At 43.5% G+C, this 13,795-nt stretch overlaps 1 protein-coding gene across 2 annotated transcripts in view; it reads right to left on the bottom strand.

Moving 5' to 3' along the window:
* Positions 1-543: 543 nt before the first annotated feature.
* Positions 544-13,795, bottom strand: part of TEX14 (testis expressed 14, intercellular bridge forming factor) — an 88,161-nt gene continuing 74,909 nt past the window's right edge. For both annotated transcript variants that reach the window (XM_064494982.1, XM_010990418.3), the window contains 8 exons: positions 12,727-12,823; positions 11,554-11,628; positions 8,729-8,806; positions 7,872-7,971; positions 4,938-5,030; positions 3,593-3,702; positions 2,258-2,312; positions 544-1,837 (listed from right to left, as the gene is read on the bottom strand). In XM_064494982.1, coding sequence (XP_064351052.1) covers positions 1,801-1,837; positions 2,258-2,312; positions 3,593-3,702; positions 4,938-5,030; positions 7,872-7,971; positions 8,729-8,806; positions 11,554-11,628; positions 12,727-12,823 — 645 coding nt within the window. In that variant the 3' untranslated portion in view covers positions 544-1,800. The remainder of the gene's footprint in view (positions 1,838-2,257; positions 2,313-3,592; positions 3,703-4,937; positions 5,031-7,871; positions 7,972-8,728; positions 8,807-11,553; positions 11,629-12,726; positions 12,824-13,795) is intronic.

Raw genomic sequence — 13,795 nt, forward strand, 5'->3', positions numbered from 1 at the left:
AGACAGCAGGTGTAGACAACTCTTCTAAGAACTCCAACCACAGTGCGAGGAAAGAGGCGGGGCAGTGGCCGGAAAGGGACGCGGGATCCAGGGGATACTTTTAAAGATGGGAAAAATTCCAGTGTGTCAAGTGATCCAAAGAAGCTAATAAGGAAGGGGCTGAAGCTACTGACAAGGGAGAGGGTAACCTGAGGGTAACTCTGAACAGACAGAAGATGAGGCTGGCCTTGGACAGGAAGAGAGACACCTCCTTCAGTGTCACAGGGAGGAAAGCAGAGAGAGGGCCACCCCTAGTTTAGGGTGGACTGCTGTACCCGCAGCTGTTCTAGTCACAGAGACAGATGCCGTCTTGCTAGTAGTTTTGGTGGTGGGAAGCCAAGCCAGTTCCCATCTGATGGCTTCTATTTTCTCTGCAAAGTTGGAGTTACATCATCTGTTGAAAGCTGGTAAGAAACGAAGAATAAAAGTTTGAACTAAGAGCTGCTGAGGGTAGGAAAAGCAGCATGCTTTATATAACAAGTATATAAAGTACCTGGCACAGAATAGGTGCTCCATAACCCATGTTTATTGTTATTTATTAGAATATATTATAATGTTTATTATTATTACTGTTAACATCGGCCAATATTACATAGTCACTGACCAGAGAGAAGAGTCTACTCTGTAGACAAAAGGATTACAAAGCACATCCGTGCAAGTTTGTGTAGAACCTGCAGCCTTGACTCATATCATATCATGATATCATAACTCGCCATTTATCATGACATGTCTGCCATTAGTTCTTACATTTTTAGATATGTTGGTTTTGTCTCACCAAATGAAGGTTTTGACAGAAGGAGTGCATGTTAGTAAGTCTCGGTACCCCTCCAAGCTTCTTGCACGTGGAATTATTTGTAACCTGTCATAGTTTTCCTCTGGACAATGGCAAGCAACTGTTTCCTTGCTTTACAATGGTCAGATAAACTGGTAACTTCCTGTTTTATTTGTGCAGGGTAAGATTCGGGGGAGCTAAGAACTACATGAATATGACTTCCACAACAGGAACTATTCAGTTTTCACAAACAGAAGACCAACTACTTACTTACTGATAAAATGTCAGCTGGCTAGCACCGCACAAGAGGCTAAATTAGAGAAAATGTAGGGATCTTCCTTACCACAGTTTCATTCTTCTGAGACACTAAGGATGTGGGATGCACAAACTGAAATATTCAGAGATGATGTTTGTTGACCTTAAAGAGTTCAAAATATCTTGGGCTTTTAATCCTACCAGTACCGTCCTCATGTAAGCCCATCGTAGCTGGAACGGAATATGGCAATCCCAGCAAAGAGGGCAGTATTTCTGTTATAAAACATGGATTACTGGTGCCTGTTGATATGATGGGGGTAGCAGTAGCTGACTACTTGTCAAACTGTGTAACAGAAATTGAAACCTCTTTGAGTGGTGGTTTCTCTCCCAATAACCATAACACAGAAATGTATCTTACAGCTGAAACCTAACTGGTATTAAAAGGAAACATTTTATTATATAACAAGAGTGAAAGTTTTTTAAATCTATGTCAAAAAAACTGAACGCCATTCTGGGCACAGTGAGACAGGTTTACAATCGAAACGACCTTTTACTTTTCAGAAGTCTGACTGAAAACAAATGGCTCAAAGTGCTGTAAACAAACTAGTCATTCTGCCTCCTGTGGCAGCTGAACAGAGCGTGCGCTACAGAAGCCCTACGGACTAGGGAAGCAGAGAGCTCCCGAGCAGGACGCTCAGACTCAGGCCAGGAGTCCACCTGTGGTCCACTTCCCGTCAGTCGGACAGGTCACTCTGATCCAACACGATTATCCTGAACAAAAAAAGGCAGTTTTGAGTTGGTGTATAGTTTTTTAAGGACACAAATAACAACCTCATTCTATTCTAATGAATTCGAGGGAAAGAAATTTTGATCTTTATAATCAAGAGAGATTATGATAAACAAGCGTATCGTGGAAACGCAAAATGACTGCAAAGCAACAGACAGCAGCATCTTCCATGGCCCTCCGTCTAAAACCGTCCTTGTGCCGACTACCAGTTACTTACTCAAAGTTGGCGTTAACTTCACCTTACATTTTAATTAACTATAAGCATTAGCATTTAAAAAGTTGAGCGACTTTGAATTCAAGTCTTAGTCACTAATGTTTATTTAGATACTGGTAAAAGTTTGAAGTCTGCTCATGTTGTCTATGAACAGTGAACTTTGACTTACAAACATCTGGTGTCTTATTACCTGGATGGTTCAGACCAACCCAGACGCTTCCAAAAACAGGGTTTTTTTAGTTCCTCTTGATGAAATATAGGAGGAAAAAAAAACAACTTGATTACTTTCTGGGTCAAAGGTCCAATATTCAGAAGTCACCATATTACTCTCTAGGGTGGACTGTTTTACCTCCAACAATAGTTTTCTTCTACAAAGATAGAATCTTTCTAAAAACACAGTGACTGGGCTCCCACTTCTAACATCCTGCAGCGCCCTGTCATAGCAACAGACACTAATGATGCTAATCTCACAAAGTCCCTGAATTATGTTCTCAGTAAATTCAGTACTAGCTAAATGCTCACATGCTCTGGGTTCTGTGCCAGTCAGGGTCCTGGAGGAAACAGAAATACACCCTCAGGCCTTTTAATGAAGTGACTACTTACAGAGGTGTAGTCAGAGTTAAGGGAGCAAACGGGGGGATAGCAAGGCATCATTACTAGAAGCAATGGGAAGCCAGTATCATCCCGAAGTCTGAAGGGACTAGGGGGGCAGAGGTGGGAAAGGACAGTTACTGGAACCCAGTGAGAGCTAGAACTGGGAAGGATGGCCTTTCCTGTAGAAGCCGTGTCTGTGGAGGGGCCCCACTTCTATGCAGAGACAAGGTGCTGAGGGAGGCAGGCAGGGCAAGTAATACCCCAACTGCTCTCCTGCCCTCTGATCTTCTGCTGGGGCCTCCCACTGGCCAACAGGAAGCCAGCTGGCCAGGAAGCCTAGAAGATGCAGTTCTCAAGGGTCAGCATGCTGGGGGTACAAAGCAGGGCAGAAAAAGGAGAATGGGAATGGACTGGGGGAGGGATGACACGGATACCAGATGATCTGAAAGAGTTAACGTTTCTAACTTCCTGAGTAGGAGGAACTTAAATATGGGAGGGCATCATTTGTGAACGGTGCCTTAAAGCTCTATCAAAATCGTTCTGAAATTAAGGTTAATTTATACCTTTCACATTACTTATAGACTCCCCTTAAATTCCACTATTTATGATTTCTTATTGGATTCTGAAGTCTCTGTGTGAGCTAAATTTAGAGCTCTTTTGAAGACACGTTAGAAGCAAAACATCTTTGCAGACAATATACAAGATAGGGGTGATGAGACTAGCTGAAGGCTTGCTTTAGGAATAGAATTGGATGTTGTTACTATTCTGTGATGAAGATATAATTGGCAATTAACAGAAAACCTGGGCTGAACTACAGGGGAAAAGTGTAGGAGGATTATGTATAGCATCTGGAAAACATTTCTAAACAACTCTGATGCTCAGTGAAGCCCAAGGACTCCAAGCTACATTGTCAGTGATCATTCATTCATACCTTCTTCAGAAGTCCCTAAAAAGCTCTCTGATGTCCTTCTCACTGGCTTGATGCTTTCTTCCCCTTTTCTCTTTTTTTCGCCAACTTCTTGATCCGTGGTATTTGTCTCCCTTCAACGACAATGATTTTGGTCATTAAACCATTTGTACAACAGCACCGCTCGTCACTAACACAATCACAGGCTCTAGAGCTGGAGGAGGCCTTCAGGTTACCTCCTCCCTCTGTCCAAATGCCCTGCACCAGACAGTCATCCAGTGCACACCTGGTGGGAGGAGCTGCTGCTAAAGTAAGTGTAAAGGCGGCTGTTTTGTCTATCAGATCGCTATGGCTATTAGAAAGACTGTGCTTTACTGAATAAAAACCTCTCGCTCTGCAGCTTCTAGTCACAAGCTCTGCCCTTTGGGGCAGAAGAGAGTAAGCTGACTCTCTGCACTTTACAGTATTTCAGGTATTTGGGGCAGCTATCAAATTCTCTACTCCATCTGCTCTTCTGAGCCTCCCCAGCTCCTTCAGCTGTTCTCATATGACAAGGTTTCCAGACTTCTGACTGTCCTGTGGCCACCCTCTTCTGTTTGTAACTGTCCCTTTTAAAATGTGACACTCCAAAAGGAGCCCCACGATGAGTCCTAGGAGTCCTCTAACCGTTAACCTCGATCTGGACAGTTCATTTCAGTCTGCTCAGCATTAGTGCTGCACTGACCATCTTGGCAACTGCATCAAACTGAGGTCTCACGGGGTCGCTGTCCATGCCTTCTTCAACAATTTCCTGAATTCTTACTATGTCTCAAAATGCATGCTAAATGCTGGGCATATAAAAATAAGACATACTTCCTATCTTCAATGAAATTACAGTGAGTAGGAGCTTCTGATCAAAAAATTGTCTACTAGGTTAGAACTCTCACATTCTATACTTCTGGATTTAAATGCTTACCTTTTTTAGAGAAATCTAACATTTCCACCTGTCAAGACCATTTTGAATCCATAGTCTATCACCCATCACATTAGCATTCATCCTTAGATTTGTGTTACTGAAAACTTTGATAAGCATGCCTTTTCTGATTTAACTCAAATGACCAATGAAAATGTTGAAGGTGATAGAGCCAAGATACAGCGCTCTTAAGAGGCCTCTCTCTATACTGATATCAATCTGCTAATCAGTATCGAGCACTGTGGGTGGTTGGAGGAAGAGGGGCAGACAGGCATCAGGGCTGGCTTATCTATAGCAATGTAATGCCATCACCAAACATTCATTCTCCAAGGAGTCGATGTACTACTTCCTAAGAAACTGAAGTGTGGTCTCCCTTCCTGAAAAAGAAGAAAATGACCCCCGATGGAGAATAACCACCTTGCCGAGCCCGTGGGGAGATCCTGCAGCTCCGTGATGTCCTCAGGTGGCTGCAGCCATCTCTCCAGGTCCTCATCCAGAGTAGAGTGAGCTCTGTCCAAGGGTAAGTGCAGAGAACTAAGACAGCAGTCACTTCCCCCTCCCTTGATAAGGAGGCACAGCACTCTAGAGTGGGAAAGGACCTCCAAACTTGCACCTTCACTATACGTATGAGAAAACGAGAGGTCGGTGAGACTGTACCTGGAGTTGTAGATGTCACTCAGATCTGATTTAAATGTGCGCCAAACCCCTCCTTTTAGCCTCTTGACAAAAAGCCTCAGCACCCACGATATCACTGCCTCCTAAAGTCTGATGCTAGACTCTGTCTCAATTCTAAGGCATTACATCAGCTTCCACCTGAGGCTGCAACTGTCCACTCATTCCCATAGTTTTTCAGATTAAAAACTGCCTCTGAGGCTACAGAATGCAGAGAATGTGTCTTCAGAAGGCCTGAAAAGTTCCAACCATCTGAAAAAATATCTTCTGCTCTGGCGTGGTGCCAAGGACTGAGATGACTGAGCATTTGTGTCCAGCACAGCCAGCCCTCTGGAAAATGAAGAGACAAGGATAATACCAGCTAACTTTTATTTATTATTTTATTTTATATATTTATTTTTTAAAAATTGGGGGGTAATTACGTTTATTTCTTTTAATGGAGGTCCTGGGGATTGAACCCAGGACCTTGTGCATGCTAGGCACACACACTACCACTGAGCTATACCCTCCCCCCAACAGTAGCTAACTTTTGATCATGTCCAAAACACTTTATATTCACCCCCCCCCCAAAAGAACACCTCTCCCCATTTCCTCTCAGGTCCTAGGGCGCTAGTCTCCTCACTTCCTAGACCTTTCCTCCCAGGTCTCTCTCTTCTCCTTCCTTGTGGAGAATAAATTAGCTCTTGAAGAGTGTGATGGAAACTGAATTCACTACCCAAAAGTTACTCATAACACTCCCCTCCCTACCCTCCTCTTCTATAGCAGCTGAAAGCTAAAAACTCAACTTCCAGGCTCCCTGGCAACCGAGGTGGCCATGTACCACATTTGGCCAACGAGACAGAAGCAGACATCTGCTGAGAAGGGCTTCTAGGAAAGTTTTTGCTTTCCAGAAAAAAAAGGCACAGAGTCAGCTAGACTATTCCTGTGCCCCACCCTCTTATTTCTGCCTGGTGTGTGGACAGCAGCCACCTTGTCCAGGAGGTGATAGGCCTGAAAGCAAAGGCCAACATGCTATGGTTGGCAGAGCACGAAGATCAAAAGAGCCTAAGTCCCTCGTGGCATCACTGAGTGGCTGCACTGGCTACACCCTGCCAGCCTGTGGGCTTCTTGTCGTGTGAGACAGCTCATTTAAACAAGATGACGGGGTTTTCAAACATCTGCAGCTGTAAGCAAGCTGCAGGGCTTCCCCAAGGATCTGCTGGGCCAGGTTAGGACGAGGCAAGTGGTACAAATGCAGATTCAGATCCTCTTTCTTTAAAATTTAAATATTTTGTTTATCATGGATTCTTTTTTTTTTTTTTTGCATTAGTACTGATCTTTTAAAATAGTACTTATCTTGACTTCTGAGTTTTTTGGTGCCTCCTTCAGTTTTGTGCCCAAGGAGCGTGTCTCACTCACCTCCCCCCAGTCCTGGCCCTGAATGAGTTAGGACAAAGCAGGAGATGTTAGGAGGTAAAGGAGGTGAGCTGAAGTGGTTTACCTTGCAGCACAGGTCAAAGGAGAGCTCCAAGTTAGGAACAGAATTGGGTTTCTTGAGGCAAACTTGTTTTTTCAGACTGAACTGTCTGGATGGCTGCTCCTGTTTTCCCTTATTTGGCTAGAAAGGTCTAAAAACTGTCTTCCAAGGCCTTTAACTAAAGCGTTTTGAAAGAAACCGAAACCTATATTTGCCTCACAAAAATGAAGTAAAAACAAACAAAACCCAACAACTTGACAAGAAAAAAAATCCTATTTAAAAATGGACCAAGGACTTGGATATTTCTCCAAAGTTATACAAACAGCCATCAAGCATATGAAAAGATGCTCAGCATCACTAATCATTAGGGAAATGCAAATCAAAACTGCAATGAGATGTCACCTCACACCCATCAGGATGGCTACTATCAAGAAAACAGAAAATAGCAAGTATTGGCAAGGAGCTGTTCATGGGAATGTAAAATGGTGCAGCTGCTGTGGAAAACAGGATGGTATTTCTTCAAAAAAAAAATTTAGATTTACCACATGATCTAACAATACCATTTCTGGGTATAAATCCAAAAGAATTAAAAGCAGGTGTCTCGAAGAGATTTGTACACTCACATTCATGGCAGCATTATTCACTAATAGCCAAAAGGTAGAAGCATCCTAGTATCCAACAACAGATGAATGGATCAACAAAATGTCACACACACACACACACAATGGAATTTAGCCTTAAGAAGAAAGGAAATTCTGACACATGCGACATGGATGAACCTGAGGACATTATGCTGACTGAAATAAGCCAGTCACAAAGTAATGAACACTGTATGACTTCCCTTATATGAGGTATCAAGAGTGGTCAAACTCAGAGTAACAGAGAGCAGAGCTGTGGTTGCTAGGGACCGAGGGAGGGCGAAAATGGGTGTTGCTGTTTAATGGGTATAGAGTTTCAGTTTTGCAAGATGAAAAAGTTCTGGAGATCGGCTGCACAACAGTGTGAGTGTACTTAACACCACCCAACTGCACACTGACGAACTTTTAGGTTATGTGTATTTCATCACAATTAGAAAAAAAAAACTTTTAGGAATAGGGGCTATAGGGATAGAATGGAAAAACATCACTTTTTCCTTATTAGTTTTTAGTATCAGAAGAAAAACTAATAAAAACTAATACTACAGTTTTTTAAACCCTTTTAAAAAATCCAGTTTTTTCTGTTACCTCTCTGTGTCCTCTTCTAGATCCTCAGTTTCTTTGGTCCAGAGCATACTGCTGTTTTCTTTTTTACTGTTAGTTTCTTGTTCTTCTAAATAGCTTTGATCTAAAAACAATTGGAAGACTTTACTAGAACAAACAAAAAAAATTAAGAAAACCTGCTTTAAAATGAAGTGCAAAAAAAATTAAGGTTAATTAGTGGACCCTGAAGTATGCAATACACGAATCCCCCTCTTCCCAGAAGAGCAGGGGGGCAGATGGCATTCCGCAGGGTGCCTGTGTCCACAGCAGCTGCTTCTGGGGTCTTGGGAGTTCTTTGCCAGGTGAAGCTGCAGGAAACCTGGCCTGTGCCAAGGCTCAAGAGAGAGAGAGGAGGCAGAGGAAAGAAAGGGCACATAAAAGAGGAGGCAAGAGATCCTGAAAACAAACTGTAGAGATTTATGTTGGGGGACCACCCTGTTCCCACTTGTTAGATGTTTCCAGATGGGAGCCCCAAGGAAGGAATTTGGGCGGGGAAGGGTGGTATCCTTTAATGTATGCCAGGCATTTTACATATGTGATCTCATTTCATACCACCAGTAGTCCTATGAAGGGAAGGAGACTCATATTTGTTAACTACCTACAATGTACCAGGCACTGTGCATGGGCATCATTAGGTAGGAATTATCATCCCCATTTTACAGATTGGGACAACTGAGGCTCAGAGACATTAAACAGCTTGACATACCAAAGTAAGTAATAGAGTCAGAATTGAGGTGAAGTTATGCCTGACCTCAAGATCCACATTCCCCCAAATGTACCACCGTGCTGCCAAGGACAGTTACAGCAAACCCTGATGAAAAAGATCTAGAGATTTGGCTTACCACATGCAGTGATGTCCAGATGACTTGCTGTGTTCTCATCCACCACTGTGGATGAGGCCTCTTGCCACTTTAACTGCTCTGTCACAACATAAAGCAGAAAGCAACTTATTTCTTCACATGTTACACCATTCTCGAGGGCAGCAGTTCTCAAAGAGTGGACCTCAGACCAGCAGCCTCAGTATAACCTGAGAACTTGTTACCTATGCAGATTCTCAGGCCTCATCTCAGACTTACTGAATCTGAAACTCTGGAAGTGGGGGTGTTTTAACAAGCCCTCCAGGTGATTCTGTTGACTGATGAAGTTTGGGAACCACTGCTTTAGGGCATCTTATCTCATATAACACTAAAAATAAAAATGATAGGTAAAAATAATAAAAAAAAATAGGTAAAAATAAAAATGATAGGTAATAAATGATAATAGGTAACACTTGCACAGCCCTAAGTGGCAGGTACTATTTCTAATTTGCATAAATTGATTCAGGATTAATATTCACAATTAATCTTCACAACCCTATGAGACTGATCACATTATCGTTGTTTCTGTTTAACAGATGAGGAAACTAAGGTAAAGAAAGGTTAAGGAACTTGCCTAGAATCACAGCTATTAAGAGGTGGAACTGGGATTTGGATTCAGGCAGTCTAGGTCTAAGGTTTATGCTCTTAATCTCTATTTCATATACTTTCTCAAAAAGTTGGCAACATCAGAGTAGTCCAAATTTTCCCCTATCTCTAGTGGCCTAAATGTCACATTTTTCACCTGGTCTATGGAAAGACAGAAGGCAAAGAATACAATTTCCAGTTCCTAGAGAATTGATCGCTAGACCAGGACAAGCATCTACTAAACTCAGTACACTGTTTTGCATGTGCTGGATGCTCTGTTTCCTCAAAGTGCTCCCGGAGCACAGCAGAGTCAGCTGGGAGGCAGCACAGACAGGAAGCCTGGGCTCACAGGCATGACCCTGTTGTGTGCAGGCACAGGTCTCGCCCTTCCAGCAGGTCAGGAAGCAAGCCCTACCTGTCAGCTCCTGGGCATCAAACGGCCTCATAAGATCATTTAATATAATTTGAAATTTAGTAGTCCCTTACTGATCTTAAAAAATCATCTATATCTTACGGTTCTAAAGGACCCTCCTCCCCTTTAGGCCCTGGTCAGAAGCCTAGCCTAGAGCTTTGGATGGGTGCCCTTCCAAAGAGCGTGAGTCAGCTACAGGTCCCTCCCAGAGCTCTCCGGAGAGGAAACAACAGAGTGGTGATAAACAATAATCGGGTGGGCGCACCCATTATTAGGAGAAACTACTCAGGTGCCCTCTGCCCTTTGTCTTTCCAGAAAATTACTGACTCATCTCAAAGTACATGCATCACCTCGAAGCCTGGCCCAGATAATTCCCTCAAGTGCACTCAGAGAGGGTCTCTGCAGAGCACGCTGCAGTACAGCAGAGCTGTGACGCCAGAGCCCAGGTGAAGGCCTGGTGACAGCTGCTGAAATGGGGGGGTCCACGCAGTGACTGCAGAGACAGGAGAGCAGGATCCAGAGAAGAAGGCTCACTAAGGTTAAAGTGCAAAGGCGCCTGCAAGTACTGTGCTAAGCCACAGCCAGGAAACAGATAGCTCTGAGCATCTGCTGAGCAGGACATGAGCGGGCAGCGTCTGATCTCACAAGCAGCAGTTCTGTTACTGTATTAAGGAGAGAAACTGAACAGGAGGGATTTGCAAGGGCTCCCTAGGGGCTCCAGAGGAGGAAAGCTGGTGTGGGGGTGGAGCCCTAAGAGCCTGACCTCACAACCCTGTGCCCTGTACAGCCCTGTGGCACTGGGGGAGGAGGGTGATGAGGCAGGAAGGGCCTATGACTACAGAAAAAGAAGGAAACCAAGGAAGGTTCTGGCAACTCTGACTGGCTCCACCCAAGTTCATAAGGCTAACAACTGGGGCTGGGGGCTGGGTAGCCTAGACGGTATCTGTTCGTCAAGTCAGACCTCTGGCCTCTGGTTCATCAAGGTAAGGCCTCTGGCACCTCTCCCTTCCTGATGAGACACAAAACCTCAGACACCCTGCAAACCAGGAGATGCCCCTCAGGAAATTCCCTAGCAGCCTCATAGCAAGAACTGGACGATCAAAGGTCTGATGAGATGCATCCTCTGAAAGCGCAGGGCTGGTCGGCCAGGCTGTCAAGAAGAGAGCAGCCAGTCCTCCCTGGGGAAGAAAACCATGTGCCCCCAGTGTTTCTATCACCACGTACCATTTACTTTCAGCATCAGCTCAGCTGGGTGGAGGCAGCTCATCAGCTGCAACTAAAATTGAACAGGCATCCCTCAGTCTGCCTAAAATGGAAAACTCTGGTCTCACTGGGTCTTGTGCCACTGACTTCCCTGCCCTCAGGAAAGGGATTCATCCACAATGCCAACACCTTAATCTCCCGCTAATGGCAAATCAGAAAGCACAGGGCATTTTGGCCCAAATTGCCAGACTTCAGTATGGCTTACGTATGGCTAATCTGGTTCAAAAAGGACATAAGAATTCCTTTGATAAAAGAAGTTCATCATAATAAATATCTTGAATGTTATTTCCTCTTAGAATCATTACTGGACATTTTAAAGTAACAAAATGACAACAGACAAAGGCCCGCTATCCTGGCCAGGCTTCGGTAGTAATCTGAAGCTCATTTCAGTGGGAAACTGCCCCTTCCTGAATTTTGTACATTTGATCAGATCTTTGTAGGGCCTTCTCTACTGGTGCTCACACCTGAGACAAAGAGACCATTATGTGGTCAACGTGAACCACAACCAGCCAGGCGGGCCAGAGTACATTCTGTGTTGAACATCCCTTACCAACTTCATCAAGCAGCTCCTGAGATGGTGGTGGTAGCTCATCAATGTTATGTTGAGAGATGGCTTCTACTAGTTCTAAAAAAGATAAAGGGGAAAGTGATTAATGCCTCCCTCGACCTGAACTAGATTTTCTGGGTTTCCACATGGATTTGACTTAGGATTTCTCAATGACGAAACAAGCTAAGACAGGGAGAAAGCCTCTTTGCATTAACAGTCCTAGTTGAGACCTCATACATGAGTAGCTTTTCTCTCCCTTTTACTCCAAACCCTTTCTTTCATCATGTTTTGCCCCAGTACCACCTGGTCTGTGCCCGTCCCCAAGGATATTTGGGGTAGGTGAGGTACAAATTCTTTCTAAGAGGCTGGGGGTTCAATCTGGAGCAAAGCTGCTGAAGCTCTGGACTTGTCAAAATGAACAAAACACAAAGTAAGAGGCCTTTCTCTATAAATGTTCAGGCCAGGGGATATAGGAGACCACACTTTGGGCCTTCACCTAAGGGCTCAATTACAACATTAAACAAAACTTCGCAGTGTAGTTCGTAAAACGCCTATCCCCCTGAGGGAAATTCTAAGAATTGTACCAAAGACACAAGATGATAAGATTAATGGAGCAAATGCCTCAAGAGCAGTTAACACTCTCATACCCTTTGATTTGGAAGTTGTCTTCTAAAACTCTATTCCAAGAAAAGGATCAGACGTTCAATTACAGATTTTTGTACAAAGAGCAAAAATTGGAAAACGACATAAATCTTCCACGTAAGGGCATGGTTAAACAACACATGTAGAATGGACTATTATGCAGCCATCACATATATTTATGAATACTTTTTACTGACAAGTAGGAAATCCTAAAATACATCATCAAAGAAAAAAAGCAGGCCAGAGCTGACACACCATATGATCTCAACTATGCTAAAAATACATACATATTTTTGTATATTTCTAAAAATATAAAAAAAGATATGCACCAAAATTGTACAAGAGGTTAAAAAAATGGTGGTAGAATGGTGGTTTTTAAGCTCTTCTTTATTCTCTAGGTTTTCTATAATAAGTATGTTTTACTTTTATAATCGGGGAAAACAGCATTTTTGTTTGAATCCACTATAGCGTCAAAGATGAGATGAAGGCGTCCTTAAATTATGATCTTGTGCTTTAATATTAAACACAGGGTACCTTTCGGCAGGCTCCTTTTCTGAGTAGCAGGGGATGATATGTCAGGCGCCTTAGCGATGCTAGAGGAACCAGCCCCAGGGAATGCAGGCAATCTTCTCTACAAGATATAAACATGGTAACTGACACATGTATTGAGCTAAAAAAGACCCACGAAGCGCAATCATTTGTGTATCACTGAAGGAAGAAGTCACTTGTTTTGTTGATCAAATCATACTCATTCAAATGTTACCTCCTTCTTGGAAGCCTTCCCACCCCTCCCTCCCCAGCACTCAGTGCTAACCTCTGTGTAACATCACGCCAGTCTTTCTCACTAGCTGGTGAACTCCTATGGGGCGGGGACTTTCTTATTCACATTTGGATGCCTAGAAGAGGGCTGGCAAAGTGCCTGGCACTTGGAACCTGCCCCATTAACAGTTTGTTGAAGGAGAGCATAAAATTCTTTCCTTCCCTACTTCAGAGTGAGACCTTTTGTAAGTCAAGTGCCCAAAGAAGATGACAGTCGATTTTTCCCTGAAGGCCAAAGCAAGTAATCAATCTGCCTACAGAATGGTCAGTCAACAGGCTTTTAATGAGCAGTACCAAGTAAGGATCTGGTAGTTTTCTTGTAGAGATTACATATATGAAATATGAGGGAGAGAGAAGGGAAAAAAAAAAAAACCAAATAAACAGCAGGGGGAGGGGGAGGAGGCAAGGAGAAGGTAGGATCCTATTAAGTGTTTCTACTGCAGACTATTGGTTCAGAAGTTCAGAGAAGATAGAGATCAATGAAAACCCTCAGAGAACTAACCAGAGGATGCTTCAAGGGGGACAGAGAACTCAAGCCTCCTCTTAACAGGTAAGATATGGTTAGGTAGAAAGAATAATGCAAGGGGGCGGGGGCTAGGGTAGGGTATAGCTCAAATGGTAGACATATGCTTAGCATATGCGCACGAGGTCCTGGGTTCAATCCCCAGTACCTCCATTGAAAAAGTAAATAAAAAATAAACCTAATTACCTACCCCCTGCCAAAAAAAATAATAATGCAGATGGAAGTACCATCATAAGCAATGGCAGAGGTTGGCTCTTTACA

This window comes from Camelus dromedarius, chromosome 16, assembly GCF_036321535.1.
Source record: "Camelus dromedarius isolate mCamDro1 chromosome 16, mCamDro1.pat, whole genome shotgun sequence".
NCBI lineage: Eukaryota > Metazoa > Chordata > Mammalia > Artiodactyla > Camelidae > Camelus > Camelus dromedarius.